The 16302-nt window shown below is 49.5% G+C and overlaps 1 protein-coding gene across 1 annotated transcript; it reads right to left on the bottom strand.

Moving 5' to 3' along the window:
• Positions 1–2817: 2817 nt before the first annotated feature.
• Positions 2818–7942, bottom strand: LOC132321993 (histone H3.3A). The gene is made up of 3 exons (XM_059835801.1): positions 7795–7942; positions 6244–6397; positions 2818–3457 (listed from the first exon to the last, which is right to left on the bottom strand). The coding sequence occupies exons 1-3, from the start codon at positions 7920–7922 to the stop codon at positions 3329–3331; spliced, it is 411 nt and encodes a 136-aa protein (XP_059691784.1). The 5' UTR covers positions 7923–7942; the 3' UTR covers positions 2818–3328.
• Between the last annotated feature and the right edge of the window lie 8360 nt (positions 7943–16302).

Below are 16302 nucleotides of genomic sequence, written 5' to 3'. Positions count from 1 at the left end.
AGCACGACGGACACGTGGCGACAGGTGAAATGGGGAAATTGCATCGATCGAAACACAATTCTTCACTTATTTTTAAACCACACCACTGCGTGTAACCGGATCAGAAGCATTTTGTCTGCCCCTCCTCTTCACCCCAGAGAGCAGGAACCTGTAATCCTGAAGCGACCGAAGGAAGGGAGCACCAGCATCACAGCATCAGCAGCTTAAAACTTTAAATAACATGCTGTATCCTACCTTCTCTAACCATCCACGCGTGCCCTAACCGTGGATCCCGAGTGCCGGGTGGTCCTCCTGTCCCTCCACCACTTCCCAAAAATGCTTCTGTAGGAATGCTCCTACACAAGGAAAAAAGCTGATGAAATAGGAACTGTAGACGGTCCTTGTTCTTCCTCCGCAGCTTTTGCATTGACGCCACTCCCCACCTTTTTGTTCTGCTCTTTCTGTACTGCAGAGCATGTCTTTGAGAGACTCCCAGGTATCGGTGAACCGTCAACTTCTGCATGAGCTACGCCAACACCACTTAAGACAGATAGCTTCTAAAATCCGCTGGAAAACTATAACCCTAAATAACCAAACTCTCAGCATTAACAACAACAAAAAAAAGCAACATCACCTTTCGTACTCCCCTTCCTCCATTAAACAGCATCAACTAGAAGATCCATCTAAAACTGGACCGACACCTGACCATTCTGGCAAAACGTTAATTTTAAAAAAGCAGTTCTTACTGAAAGCCGATTTAATTGCTTTTCAGGCTGCTGCAAATTAAAAACAAAAATACAGTGTACTCGGGGCAGGGGGTGAGAAAGCTAGAGATGCAGTGATTTGTTCAGCAACACAGTGGAAATATCAGTTAATGAAAATCCATCGTACTTAAAAAAAAAAACCAAACTAGGAGCAGAGATGTGGTGCCTAAGATTCCTCAGGAATAAAACCAAGACAGCGCTCCGCACCAATATGGACATAGACAGCTAATCCCGAACAGGATTCACGTGGCCTCTCCAGGACCACAACCATCACAACCAACACTCTCAGAGGCAGAAGTTTATCCCTAAGCTGCAGGTGTAGCACTGCACGCTTAAACCTTGTCAACTGCACAGACTCCTGATCGCGTCGTCTTCCGTTATGAATTCTTCTGCCTTGAAGAGTTTAACTGCATTGTCATGGTATTCCTCACCCCAATTCTCTCTTTTAAAGAGAAAGAATTTGCTGTCTCATTTGAGTACCAAAATCTCTAGATTTCATTTTCTAATATACTTAAGAAAGAAAAAAAGAAGTTCTTTTATCAACACTTCCGTTTCAGGTTATTTAAAAAAAAAAAAAATCAGCCTAATTACCTTCTTGTGTAGGTGGCTGCAGCATTGTTGACTGATGCGTGAAACAGAATGCTGAAGTACAGGGCAAAATGAGTAGTTAATTATATCGAAATGCATTTATAGCAAGTTTAACAGGGCTGTTACCAAGCAGACAGAAGTGACATCTCAAATCAGCTAAGTCTCAGTTGCTCACCTTTTATGTTTCTGTTGTTCTGGATGCTCGAAAACAAGTCTTCCTTAATTTTTAGTTGATAGCTATGAACTGCTTGGCACCAAAAGGATGTGATCACATTTTGTCTAGCATTAGTTTTCTCCGTGACAAGCTAGTCCGTTTAAATAGACTTTACTCTGCACAACCCTGGCAGACAGCGTTCATTACTAGAGCCGAGCAAGTTATGAATAACGTAATTTATTCCGTAATTTTTGGCTCTCGGCTCAAGATACCGAAGCAGATAATGCATCTCTATTAATCCTCTTTGGAAATCTTCAGACAAATTCACTCACGTGTTTAGAGCTCACCCAGCACCTCTCAAAGTTAGCAGCAAATAAGCTCTGTAGGGGGGTTCTTAGCATAGAGGTGAAATCTGTTCACTGCTAACGTATTTTCTTCTCCGTAGCTCATTTCATTACCTGCAAGAGCTATCAAAAAGTACACCACCTAACTCATTTCCAGACTGGTCCATCAGAATCCTTAACCAAGTTTCAGGCAAAAAAATAAAACAAAGTTTTTTTATAGAATGTAATTTCAGCAGTAAATGTCTTCGCAGGAACTTTCATCAGCAATTCCGTGGGGAATATTAAAAAAAAAGTTTCAAAGGTGTGCTTCTATCTAAGTACTGCTTCTACGAGGTATTGTAACTAACAAAAACGGTACAAAAGTGTCTTTTTGACTGGAGTGTACAAACTGAAACTAATCACAGGTGGACTAAGCTCTGAAACATGCTAGAGGGTGTGACTGAAACAGAAAGGTAGTCAACCAAAAAATGAACACCTACAAACCAAGAAACCAGATAATAAGAGTGCAAAAGGGTTTAAAAAAAAAACAAACACAAGAAAAAAATAAAACAAAACCAAACCCCAAAACACACCAAAAAAAACCCCAAACCACCACACCCCACCACTCACACCGTACTAACAAACCATGAAAATCAGAAATACTTCCAAATTCAGCATTAAGTTGAATGAGGAAGGAACCTAAAGAGCAACAAAACTGCTTTTTCTTAGCCCTATAGCTTAGTCAGAGAGCTCGGTCCAGCTCCAGACTCTACCCAGTAATATACTCACCCAACTTGCTTTCACGTGCAATGCACAGAAATTTTACACTCTTAAAAACCCCTCGCATAAATGCTACTTCGGCCAAGGTAGTATCCCCAGCGTTTGTTTCCTAGCTCTGCTCTAAGTATTTAGGTCATGTATTGAAGAGAAAAAGGGAAAGGAAGGCTGATTATTTTTTAATCAAATACAGCCCACATGTAATATTTAAAAATCAAGACTAAAAGCAGGCATCATTTAATGTATTTTAATAGCAAACTTACAGGAACAGCACAGAAGACAGACAACATTAAAAACATGTACTTGCATGTAGGACAACTCAGTTAGAAAAGTATAGTGAATGGATGGAATCTACTGTATGATAAAAATGCTACAAACACCATTTAGTTGCCATTGATAAGAAATTTACTTGTTTAAAAAAATCCAAATGCTGGCATTGTCCAGAAAAATTTGACAGGTTTATTTAAATTTTTTTTTTTATAAAGTTGAATTGTTGAAACTTGTTCACTGAAACATTTTTTGACCGCATTGATGTTTTATGTCCCCTCGTTTATATTAAAAATCCACACACAAATGAAAATGGAAAAAAACTTGCCAATACCCAATTCTGTCCCCTATTTTTCCATTTGCAACCATATACTTAGGTACCTTTTAACCCCATGGAAAAAATATCTAACGTTCATTACTACCAATAACAGGAAGAAGATTTTGCTTTGAGGATGACAAACCCATCATAGTGAAGTTTAGGCACGCTCTCCACGTATGCGGCGTGCTAGCTGGATATCTTTTGGCATGATTGTGACACGTTTGGCATGGATAGCACACAGGTTGGTATCTTCAAACAGGCCAACCAAGTAGGCTTCACTTGCCTCCTAGTGAAGAAGAAAAGAGATAAGAGCACTTTCAGTCTCTGAGCGCTAGGAAAAAAATAATAACAATTCAAAGTACAATGTAGCACGGCATTAAGTTTAGGCTTCTGTCCTTACTACTTGCAAACACCAGAAGTTTTAGATTCTCAAAAAATAAAAGGCTCCATTTTCTTACAAACCACCAAATAATATTCTACGTCAAAGTTGCGTACTATTGCCATTCGGTGAAGACATCCTCCAGAACACAACTGAACCAATGTTCTGACAGGACTCTCACGAGATAAGGGGTTATCTTATCAAAAGGTTAGTTTGTTTAGGAACTTCTCTTTTCAAAGGCTGGGTTACACTATTTGAATGAGTTGTCTGATGCCTCTTCCAGAGTAAGAGCTACTGAGCGTCAAGTGAAATTGGCAGGTGCTAGGGAAAAAGAAGAGCGGGTATTCCTTCACAACACGCAGTTCAGGCACACAGCTCCTTGCCATAGGATACTGAGGAGGTGGCTTAATTCAAAAGTCAAAAATTAGCAGAAAAAGCGTACTGAGAATTATTAGATATAAGACGACAACACCTTTGACTCAGGAACTCCTCAAATCACCAAAAATGGGACAGCAGCCTGAGAATTACCATCAGACACTTGTCCTGGTCCTAGACTTTCTTCCCACCTAAAGAGCCCCTGTCTATTAGGGGCACGCTCCACAGCTGCCCCACGACCACAGAAGGTTCTCGCCTCCCACCCCTGAGAATCACAGGCTCAGCACTTGGGAGGGGAAAGGACAAACCCTATCCTGGGAAAACCACAACCCTGACCACAGTGTTTTCCAGTTACCGAACCACTGCAGACCGGATTCCGGGTTAGACAGATGCACCGTTGGACCTAATTATGCTTCTGGCTCACATTAAGTTAGCTGCTATTAATATTAAGCCCAGCGCAGCAATGGTAACCGTTTACACATTTTTGGGTTGACACAGAATTCTAACACCTACGAATCTCCTAGGAAGCATGTCGGCGTGCCAACGTCAGACCAGCACGCAGACCAGGACACAGCACCCGGCTGGGGCGAGAAGGCAGGAATGATGGGGCTCGCTTACAGAAAGGAGGTTGAGGTCCACCTTTCTAAAATACGCTTGTGTGAACCATTTCGTTACCAGGAACCGCAAAAATCAACTTACTAAATTCAAAGTTCCTGTTTAAAAAACACAGAGCATTTAATACAAAAAAAAGAGAAGTATTTACTGCAGCAGATGAGGACTGTCGTATTAGCAAGTCAATTGATATCCAGTAGGATATGGCTACTGTAAGTTCCCCTAACACAGTTTTGCTAAATCACTACATGAAAAGTTAAGACACTTCACCAAATAAGCCATGCTGGCACGAACAACGTGGTACTAAAGGGGTTAAAAGTTTTTTTCGCAAATATGCAAGCAGGAAGCACTAGGAATACGACAGGAACAAGTTCTATACCAACAACTCCTTAATGCAAAACCAGCCTTCTGAAAACGTATTAACTACTGACTACACGTTAATAAGCAGTTCCCGGTAAAAAGCCACACAGCTAAACCTCGGGATTTAAGAACTAACACGTTCACTCGCAGCAGTGAGGACAGAACAACTAAAAGCAAGAGCAGCACCTTTGCAAATGCACGCAGACAGCTTTTGAAGCTAAGCATATGCTCAAGTTTATAGCATCTCATGGCATACGTTTTGGCCCTTATCAAGTGCAAGTCATTAACCAGAAAAAGACAATTTTGCCTGGATATCAGATATTCTACCATCACACATAGGTTCTGGAACAATCTTTCAACAGCTAAAAGAACAGTAAAGACCTATCTTGAATCAGGAGTGTATTTCTTTCACGAGAGGGAAACGTTCCTGTGACGAGGACACGGTCTTGGAGAGGACCTAACTTAGATGCAGGCATTTGGGGCAGGAAAAGCAATATTTCACCCTCAACATACTCTAAATAAGTTATAATTTTTAAAAAACGCTAGTTAAATGTGTTTAGCATCGACTACATCATACCAAAGTACTTATTTCCCTAACCACGTTTGGATGTGGCTTATCGAGCTGGGGTTTTTTTAAATATCTATTGATGCCCTCACTTGAGGATACCATGATCTCCATTTGGACACACCAGAACAGGCTTTACACGACAATGCCTTCCTCTCAGACCGCACAGCTTCCGAAGGCAAAACTTGTAACAAAGCTCGAGGACCAAGGAAACGGATTTATGTTAAGCGTCTCAATAAGACGCGCTGTTCTGTCAAGTGCGACTATTATCAGGGTGGGGGCTATAAAAAAACGAACAACCCCACAACATTAAAAAAAAAAAAAAAAAAAAGAAAAAAAGAGCCATTTATGGCCTTTGTAAGGAGCGGCTGACCCATCACTGCGTTGTTTTAGCCTGTGATACCTGTATGGCATCACCAGCCCCACTCTGAGCCAGGGAAGGTTGAGGGGCACCTCCCACCATGTCAGCCCCTCCCCAGGAGCGGCCACGCCCACCACGCCCATGCCCACGCCCACCACACCCATGCCCACGCCCATGCCCACGCCCACCACGCCCATGCCCACGCCACCAATCAGGCGGCGCTGGGGCTACCCCTAGAAACAGCCTGGACAATGGGGGCGGGAGGCGGAGCCCTCCCTTACCTTCAGTCTCCAGGTTTTTGGAGGGGGGGGGGGGGGCACTTCCAGCACCGACCCCCGCCTATGGACAGGCAGCCTTCCCCCAGGACCCCCCACCCCAGGACTGCCGCCCCGACTGGGTGCCCCCCTCGGCGAGGCTCACCTGCAAAGCACCGATGGCAGCGCTCTGGAAGCGCAGATCTGTTTTGAAGTCCTGAGCAATTTCACGCACCAGGCGCTGGAAGGGAAGTTTGCGGATCAAAAGTTCGGTCGACTTTTGATAGCGCCTGATTTCACGGAGAGCCACGGTACCCGGCCTTTTAAAATTAAATAATATTAAAAAAAAAAAAAAAAGAATTAGTATTCAAAATATATTCTACGTGACCTTAAATACACGGGTTCATCCTCTAACCCAAGCGCCGCACAGGCGCCGTTTTCCCTAGAAGAACCCCGGCGTTGACAACGCAAAACCATTTTCACCGGGGAAGCGTCACCCTTTTCCCACCGCCGATCCGCGCAAACGTCCCCCGGCCTCAGCGGGGATCCCTCCGGCGACAGGCGAGGCCCTCAGGGCCCCGACTTCACCAAGAGAAGAGGCGGACAGCACGCATTCGCTAACCGACGCTAGCGCGCCTGGGCGCAGACGCGGCAAGCTCCAGCCCCTCCATGTTAAGGGGAAGCGGGGTCTCCTTCCCTCCTGGCGTAAGACACCGCCGACATCCACAGAATTAACAGAATTTATATTCTGTTACCGGTACGAACTACCTAGCGTACTTCTTCGCGTTAGTGTCGGCGTCGGGATGACGAATTCAGATTAACGACGTTCTTGGGACACAAAGTCCATCCGTGAAATTAACACCGCAGTTATTTGGGGGGGGGAACGCCATTATTTTCCAACTCCAGCTTTATTACCTTTCTCCCGGACTATTAATTCCGCCTTACACCTCCGGCAACAGACTCGAAGACTGAGCTCGCTGTTTCAAAGCCCCTTCTCCTTCCCAACCGGCTTCTCCAGCCGGGAACAGGCACAGCCAGCCCAAGAGCCCGGAGCGTGGCTGTCACCCCCCCTGCACCGAGGCAAAGACCTCCCCGGGTGGGGAGCACCGTTGTCGGAGGGCTGTCAGAACGCTCCACGGGTGGTTCTAGCCCACACCCCCCCCCCGCACAGCAACACCGCGCTGCGGGACGAGCGAGCGCGCGACTACCGGGGAGAGCCGGTGCACCGGCAGGCGCGCCGCGCCCTCTGGCGGCGGATCGCCTGCCCTGCACAGCCACCGGGGCCGAAACGGCGCCGGGGGGGGGTGGGGGGGGATCAAACCCCGCGCAAGTAGACGAAGATACCGCCGGTGACAATAAACTTCGCGGCGGCACTGCCCTGCTGCGGCATCCCCGTAAGCGGGCGGAAAACAAAAATGGCTGAGCCGCCTTTACCGGCAGGGCGGGGAGGGGGGGCGTTGATTTTTTTAGGCGCCAGTACCGGAACGCCCGGGGGGGGGGCCGATGGCGATGCCGGCGCTGGGTATTGATGGGTTGGGGGGGGGGGTTGGGATCCGCGCACCGCCGCGGGGGAGCGGTGCTGGCGTGCGGCCCGCTGCGCGGGTGGCGGACCCCCCCTCACCCCCCCGTCCCCGCGGGGGAGGGTTGGGGTTTTTTGGTTGGGGGGGGGGTGCGCCCGGTGCCGGCCCGACGCCACCTCTGCGCGGCGCTGCGTTACCTGTAGCGGTGCGGCTTCTTCACCCCGCCAGTAGAGGGCGCGCTCTTGCGGGCGGCTTTGGTGGCGAGCTGCTTGCGGGGCGCCTTGCCGCCGGTGGACTTGCGGGCCGTCTGCTTGGTGCGGGCCATGCTCCTGCCGACGTCGCTGCCTTACACCTGACGGAGGGAGGGAAGGAGAGAGGGGGGCCGGTTGCCTCGCTCAGCGCACGCCCCGCCGGCACCTGCCCCCCGGCGGGCGGGCGGGCGGCCCCCTCACCGGCCCCGCCGCCCCGCGCAAGGCGTCCCTGCCCGCGGCCGCTGAACGGCGGGGAGAGCCGTTAGCCCCGCGGCCGCCTAACGCCTCCGGCCGCCAAAGCATAAAAACAGGGAAAAAAATTAGAAAATAAACGTCTGCCGACAGCGGAATATTAAAATCCAGCTTTTTTGCCCAGGAATTCAACAGCGAGGCGGCGGCCGCAGCCCCGCAAGTCGCCCGCCGGCAGGCGCGGAGAGGCGGCTGTCGCCTCCCCCCAACGCCACCTGCGAAGTGTTTGCAAATACCGCCCGGCAAACGGCGGGGGGCCGGCGCCCGAGCCGCCGCTGCCAACCGGCCACCACCTCCCTCCGGAACCGGGGAGCGGGCGAGAGCGGAGGGGCAGCCCCCGCCCGAGCCTCCGCCGGGCAGCGCGGCCCTCGCCGCCGCCCGCCGCGCTCCCCGAGCCGCCGGCAACGGCGGGCGAATCGGCGGTTACCGAGCGAGAAGGGAAGGCTCCGGGTAAAGTGGGAGAGCGCGGCGAACTTTCTTTTTTTTTATTTTTTTCTTTTTTTTTTTGGGGGGGGTGTTTTTTGGGTGCCGTCTTTCTCTTCCTCAGCGCTTCCCCCCAGCCGCCTCGCTCCCAAGCGCCTCTCACAGGCAAACTCAGCTCCCAGCCCCAGAACAAAATGGAAACAATCACGAAATGCAGCCCTAGTCCTTTCGCGAAGGAGGAAAAAAAAAAAAAAATAAATTGCGAAAAATAACGCCCAAAAAACCGCGAGCAACTCCGAACCATGTGGGTGCGGGCGAAGGGGGAGGCAGCGGAAAAGTTTGTAGTCGAAAACTGAAAAATTGCGTTGGGTTTGGGTCGTTCCTTCGGCGGATTTCTTTCCCTTTTTATTGTTTTTTATGCAATAGGAAAAAAAAAAAATATGGTCGGTGACCAGAGAAAAGAGACAAGATGGTGAAGCTGAGCAACAACTGCGGGGAGCAGGGGAAGGCAGGCAGGAGTTACCCTGGGCTGGCGAGCGGCTCCTCTTTGCGGCCGCTTCCCAGCCCCGATCCGGGGGATGCCGGGCCGGGGAGGCAGCGGAGGGGCTGGGGAGGCCGCTGGCGGGGGTCTGGAGCGGGGGCGAGGGGAGCAGAGGGGGGCAACGACGGCGCGAAGCGGGGCCGGGGGTGCCGGCGGAGGGAGCCGCTCCGGGAAGGCGGCGCGGGGAAGGGGACCCGGGGGCGCCACCGGCGCCCGAGGCCCCCCAAAAGTTTGTGGGGAGGGCCGGGGGAGGGCGGCGGGGCGCCGCCGGGGGGTGGCGGGGCGCGGGGCGACGGGGGTGGGGGGGGGGGCGCGGCGCCAGACTTACCCCGTCCGCTGGGCGAGCGCGGCTGCCGTGCGGGAGGGAGGGCGGGAGGGAGGGCGGGCGCGAGGAGGAGCCGGAGCTGCGGCGGCTGCTGCTGGCGGCGGCGGCGGCTGGGAGCACAATTGAAAGATGGCTGACTCGGGAGGGCCGGCCCCCCGCTCGGCCCCGCCCCGGCCCCGCCCGCCCGCCAATGGAGCACAATGGAGGGAAGGGGCGGCCCCGCCCGCGGCCCCGCCCCTTCCCTCGGCGCCGTGTGTACAAACACAAAAGACACGCCGCGCGCGCGAGGGGGATTCCCCCCGCCCCCCCCCCCCCCCCCCCCCCCGGCGGGCCGGGCCTGGGGCGCGCGAGGCCACGGCGGGGCCAACGGCCGCTCAACGCCGCGGGCCCGCAGCCCACCCCCGCCGGTCCGAGCCGCCGGCTGGGCGGCAGGCGCAGCGCAGCCGGAACGCCGGCTCCAGGGGAGCGGGGCCCGGGGCCGCCAGCGGCCGGCGGGGATGGCCGGTGGGCCGGTGGCGCAGAGCGGCTGGCTCCGGCTCCTACCCCCACCCCAGTATGAGGCACCTTGTCAGCCCCCAGAGTCCGTCTTAGGGGTTTGGGTTGGTTGTTGGGGGTTTTTAACACAGCAACGCCGAAGTGCCCGCTGGAAGCAGGCCCGGCGGAGCTCACCCGGCGAGGAGCTGCCGTGGAAGCGCCCTTCTCCTCGACCGGCGAAACGAGGGCCGAGCGGCAAGAGCCGGGTCACCTCCGACTCGGAAGCAAACCGCAGGCACGACGGGCCGTAAGGGAGGTCTGAGGTTTGGGAAGGAAGAGGAGTCTCACCCCCTGTATCAGCGCTGTCGAACTATTTCAAGTTTGAAATGCAGCTATGAGAAAAGCGACTGTAAATTTAGCACCGCGTCGCCAACGGATCCCATCCAGTTGTATCAGCTGCCATGTTGTTTAACGAGAAAACTCACACTTACTTTATTTTCTGTGAACATCAGAAACGAAATGCCCTATGGGAAAGTAACCTCTAAGATGACTGAACAGTCACTTGCGATTTTCTTAACTACTTTTCTACTACAAAGTCAAACTCTACTCATGCAAACTGGTGCCACCATCTCGCCTGTCATTTAGGTATAAGAAGGAGCTGTATTTGATTTGCAAAATCTTTATTACGGACGATGATGCAATGCAGTTCTGTGCAGAGCCATCCAAGCTACCTCCAGCGGCAGAAGCCGTTTAGCCGTGTCAGCAGAGCAATTCGCTTGGGGCTAATCAAACCTGATGAGGAGAAGAGTGTTATCGTGGGCAGAACACCCTGCTAAAATAGATAGAGGCTGCTCTGGTACTCGGATAAACACAACGGGCTGTGCTACGCAGGCTGGTGTAGACATACACCAGACACACACCTCTGAGCCTACGGCAAGTTTATGAGAGGTGACTGCCGGGAAAAAGAAACTACAAAGGATTTTGGTTAGACTCACAGAAGAATTAGTGGAGTAATTTATCTATGATAGTATTTTATGAGGGAACGGCACCGTAGTGGACAGCCAGAAAGAGAACTCAAAGCTGTACGGTGCAATACGAGGGAGTGTTTGCAAACACTCCGTGAAGTCGGAAAGCCAGGCACCGCCATCGGCATCAATTCCCAGCACAACACACGCACCCCATAAGGAGCAGCTGGAAGAGTTAAGAGCCGGCAGCGCTAGCTCCCAGCTGCAAGAAGCTGCCCAGAGATTAATAATTCATAGATGACCCCCGTCGACTGTGACTCCGAACGCGCTCGGACGCCCAGAGGCAGCAGCCGTGCTGCCACCGCTCCCCAGCCACTCCCCCGTCCCTCTCCCCGCCGCGCTCAGCGGCTGCGGCCTTCCCCGGCGGGACTCGGGCGAGGCGGGACCGAGCGCTGAGGTTACCTGCGGCGACCCGGAGGAGAGCCGCGCTCTGGCCCCGCCCCGCCCCGCCCGGGGCAGAGGCGGAGACGCGCGGGCGGCCCCGCTCCAGCGGCCGGCCGGACTGCTGCCGCGGCGCCCCCTGCCGCTGGCCCGCCGCCCGGCGCCGCCATTGGTGGAAGCGCCCTGGAATTCCATGACGTAGCGGCGAGGGGCGGGGCGAGGGGCGGGGCGAGGGGCGCGGGGGCTGTCCCGGCCCCGGGGCTGCCGCTCGGCCGCTTCCCCCGCTGGAGAGCCCAGCGCGGCCGAGAGCGTTTTCCTCCGGGAACCAGGGGACGGAGCGAGCCTTTTCTCTCTCCTCTAGGGCTCCACCGCTGCTGCCTGCCCTACCGCTAGTCGTTCTGACCGATTTAAAACGCTTAGGGGATACGGCAGGCGGGGCAGGGGTGTACCGCCTGTCAGCTGAACCCGACGAAAGCCCAGATACGGAAGAACTTGTCCAACATTATCAACTTTTGCACCCTCGTTTCAGCCTCGCAGATGAACGCCATGAAAAACCTGCCTTTCCAGGGCCACGGGAACAGGCACGACCCTGGGGCAGCCCTTTTAAGCCTTACCACAACTGCTATTTGTGTGCCAACAGGACGCTGCAGAAAGAGCTGGCCCAACGCTGCAAAGGCTCCAGACGTTCTCCTCTCACCGGCAGCGCTGATAAGCGTTCGCTCCACCTTTCCGAAGGCCTTTATCTCTGCAGACCACAGGGATCTTCCACCCTTCAGCGTCTGTAAGCGGCCGTGCAGAAATCTAAGCTAATGAGATTCCACTGGTTTAACCGACAGTAACATCCAAGGACAACCGCAGGACTTCATCCTCAGCCAGCGTAACCACCGCCGCCGCGAACATGCCCAGATTGCTGTGGGAAATAAGATTAGGATGGAAAACAGCTGGTCTGGATGGGAGTCAAAGACGACTTAAGTGATACCGGAGAGAAAAGACGAACAGCCCGATCAGAAGTTGTCCGAGATGTTTTTAGCCCCTTTCACAGGAAGTACACAGCCCTCATTCAGCGAAAAGAGGCAGATTTCCACAGCTCGTACTCATTTTGGCTGCCTGAGTGGCACACATTTTCCAAAATACTCTTTCTCACCTTCACCTTGTTGGGAAACTCTCTCGCCCATCTTGCCCAGGAGACCCTGGGCAGAGGAAGGCAGGCATTTTTCATGTCAGGCTGGATTAGTTCAAAGTCATTGTATCAAGCTGAAAATACTGTTTCAAAATTGTTACAAAAAAAAAAAAAATTGTTGCTTCGGAGCAAAGGCTTTAAGTTCAAGTCCTCCAAATAGCTCCTAGCCAGCTTCAAATGCTGGCGTAAGGCACCGGCACTGTAGACCAAAGAGCTAAGAGATCAACCCCAGTAATGTCGCAGGCTGCACGAAGATCTACAAACAACTGGAGCAGCTGCTTCCCTTCGCAACGGCACAGATTACAAGCCTCAGAACAAAACACAGCGGAGCAGATGAAGTGTGCCTTTTTTGAGGTGATCCGGGCAACGGAGGCTGAGTGAGTGCAGAGTATGACTGTTTTTAAGCAACACTGCAGGTATCTTTCAGAAACATTTGAAAAAGATTCTCCACTACAAGAGACATTCACAGTTTATCACCAAACTCCAAACAGTCTCTGATCAAAGAAGGAAGACCTCTTTCCTATCCCCCCCCCCCCTCAAAAGCGCAAACTAAAAATCCAAATTACTTAGCCTAGTCCCAACTCAACAAATAGAGAAAGGTCCCCTCCTATTACCCAGGGGAAGTTGGGGTTGTTACTCATTTTATGCAAAAAGCTACTCAGACATTCCGGTGAGGGAAGGAGTACAAGAGTCTAGCTTTATTTATCTACAACACTCACTTGATTCCTACTTCCACGTACCTCCTCCCAGACCCCATTCTCCCTTCCTGTTCTTCAGATCCAGCTCTCTTCTCTCACTCATCGAACCTCCAACCACCCTCTGCACTCAAGCTCTGTGTCCTCACTCCTATTCCCTGTCTCAGCTCCCAGCCTGCCAGCCATTCTAGGATTTCACATTCCCTACCCACCCTCCTTGAGTCAATGTATTTGCTAAGCAGTTTTATTTTTCACCACCTTTCTCCTTGACCCTATCCCCATCTTTCATCCTCTTGATTTTCACACCAAACCGTCCCTACCTTCCCTCAGTTTTTCAGCCAGTCCCAGTCCCATACCTGCTGTGTTTCCTTCTGCAGCTCCCAGGCTGGACAGCCTTTCCTAGCCAATTCCAATCTCCATCCTTAACAGCCCAGTCCTGGCTAGCCTGCCACCCAGCTTCTGGCTGCGGCTGCTATACAGTTACAACTTCTCCGGGAAATTAAAGTAAAATGTTAGTACAAAATGCTCGCAAGTTTTTTAAACTATCTTCCTCTTAAGATGTATTTCAGCAGAATGAAAATATTCGTAACCCTGACTTTGCATTAACACTACATTTTGATGCAGATTTAAATGTATTCCTAAATAATCATCTACATAAAGGATGAAAATACACTATTTCCAGTGGTTTTATTAGGAAGTTACTAGGGGTAGGAATCACTGGCACTTAGGAAGGAAAGTACAAGGCATTTAAAACCTCAAAATCATTTACAATAATTTTTTCCAATTTTAATTTGTATTGTATTGTAAATTTTAATTTACAATTGTTTACAATAATTTTGTCTCTGTGTAAATAGTTTTCTGTTACTATTTGTTTCAAAGTTTTCTATGATGTCATGAATTTGTACACCACAGAAGTTGCAGCACTGTAATAGCAGCCATCGTAACGCATGGTTCTTTGATATGCTGGATTGCCTATTACACCACATACTGCACATATCTATCATTTGTAACGTTTATACTCTCTGCCAGTATATAGGCAAAAAAACACACCGGCCAAAACTAGCAGCTGTATAGTACACTTATCTGCTGAGATTGGCACCTACTGGAAAGAGAGATAAGAAGTTGTGAAATAGTAGTAGACACCGTTTTCCTCTCTTTCATCTATTTTCATTGGGTCTTTTAATCATGTATTTGCCTTTTGCAGTTCTGTAAAATACTTGACATGTATTAGACATTATGGCCCCGCTGTTTAAAGAAAGCTCTTAAACACATGTTTACTTTTAAGCACCTCTCAAGCTCCTTTGACTTCAATGGAAGATACATACGCTTAAAAATTTACACACGTGCCAAAGCATCTCCCTGAAGATTGATCCCAGAAGGAAAGTCCCCCTGATTAGTATATGTGCCACATGAAAAAATTCTTGGAATTCCCGGGTTCTTTAGGAAAGCTTAAAAGAGACAGCTACTTTAAAATGCAAAATTGTCAGTCCTGTCCAAGGTACTTCTTTTCACACTTCGAGCATCGCATACATGCAGAGGATTCAGAGCAATCTATTTTGGAGACAAACTGCATTTTTCTAACGTCTCATGACCCAAGAGCAGTAAATATGTTTTGGGTTTTTTCCTCCAACCTTTTTTTTTAAAAAAAAATTTACACTGTTTCAATGAAAAGTTTCTCCCCAAAGGAATTTCAAGGCCAAAGTTCTAGGAGAGTGAAAATAAGCCTACAATAGCTCAGAGAAGACAACTCAGGACTCCTGGATTTTGCTTCTCTTTTTGGATAATCACCAATTTTTAGGAGGCTTGATGAGTTTGACTCGGCCTCCACCTTTGTGGTTCCTCTCCTGCAAAGACTTACCAAGCGCTTAGTTTCACTGGGAACATGCCTGTTTTCATATATGGACTCCTGGCTCTAATTCCCTATGTATCACCCAGGATTCTCTTATTATAATCTCATTTGTACTGCCTATTATTAACATACACACACTGCTGGAACTCATCTCTCATCCTTCTAACGAGGTCCTACAGGACCTGAAAGAGTAAATAACATTACATAAAATAGTGCTAATTCTTTCTTTTCCACGATCTAGTGAGTTTCTTCTGGTGGAAAGAGTGTTACACAAAAAAACCCCTGTAAGAGCACCCTGTGATGACATCGTGAAGTTCCATTCCTATTCCTATCCTGTTTGCTTATTTGTTTTATTTATAATAGCCTTTTAAATACGCTTAATATTTTAAGATCTTTTTTATTAAAAAAATAATAAAGTCCATTGCCTTGTAAACACTGGAAGTTAAAAATATCTTTAATTGCCTGATACATAGCTAAGAACAGTTCCAGGTACATAAGATGCATAGTAGCTGTAACCATAGTCTCAATTCTTTCTTATCATCTTTGAAGGGCTTGTATACAACAGCTCATTACCTTAAGGTAGAAACAGGACTTGAAATATTACACCAAAAAAGCAGTATTCCTCTTATACTGACACTATAAAAATCCTAAACAGAAACATAGAGAGCTTTTTAAACAGCCGTACTCTATTTTGTATTATGTTTTCATTTTGCCTGACTCACGTGCTTAATATTGAATAATTACATTCTCATTTGTTTCAATGCATGGGGATGATAAAGAAAAATAACAATAAAAAGAGCACTACACGTTTACACAGTCATGAACCTCCCCACGTCAAGAGAACTTCAGCTTCTCTAAGCTCATACATTTTCTTCTTCCATTTCTCAGGACAGCATTACTCTGTTTTCCTTGAACAGATGCTACCAGTCTGGAGTGCACTAAAGGGTTAATTGAAACAGAAACTGAGTCCTAGCACCAGATAGAGAAAAGGGTACAAGAGATAATTGTGCAGTTGTTGTACAGCCTTGCCAAAGACTAGAAATTATATGATATGACAAGGAGTATCTGTGATTTTTAGATAAAATATGATCAAATGTCATAATGTATTTCACAGATATGCTGTGAAATTTAATTATAAAAATATGTCTAAGGCACTGGGTGAAAGGACTGGTGGAAAAGTAAAAAGAAAAGGGAGTTTATTCTCTGTAACGATAATGCAAGATTTTGAAATTTACCCTACCTGCTTGAGTTACTTTGCATTGACAGACACATTTCAAGTGGGCTTTTGCAAGATTTTCTGCAGTTTAGGGAA

Source organism: Gavia stellata, chromosome 2 (assembly GCF_030936135.1).
Source record: "Gavia stellata isolate bGavSte3 chromosome 2, bGavSte3.hap2, whole genome shotgun sequence".
Classification (NCBI taxonomy): Eukaryota; Metazoa; Chordata; class Aves; order Gaviiformes; family Gaviidae; genus Gavia; species Gavia stellata.
The sequence above is the reverse complement of the archived record's forward strand: the minus strand, read 5'-3'. Positions and strand labels throughout refer to the sequence as shown.

Coding starts and splice junctions, on each gene's coding strand:
- LOC132321993 (XM_059835801.1), bottom strand. CDS start 7,922: ATGGCCCGCACCAAGCAGACGGCCCGCAAGTCCACCGGCGGCAAGGCG. Junction 6,398..7,794: donor AAGAAGCCGCACCGCTACAG/GTAACGCAGCGC, acceptor TAATTTTAAAAG/GCCGGGTACCGTGGCTCTCC. Junction 3,458..6,243: donor CTGCCATCGGTGCTTTGCAG/GTGAGCCTCGCC, acceptor CTTCTTCACTAG/GAGGCAAGTGAAGCCTACTT.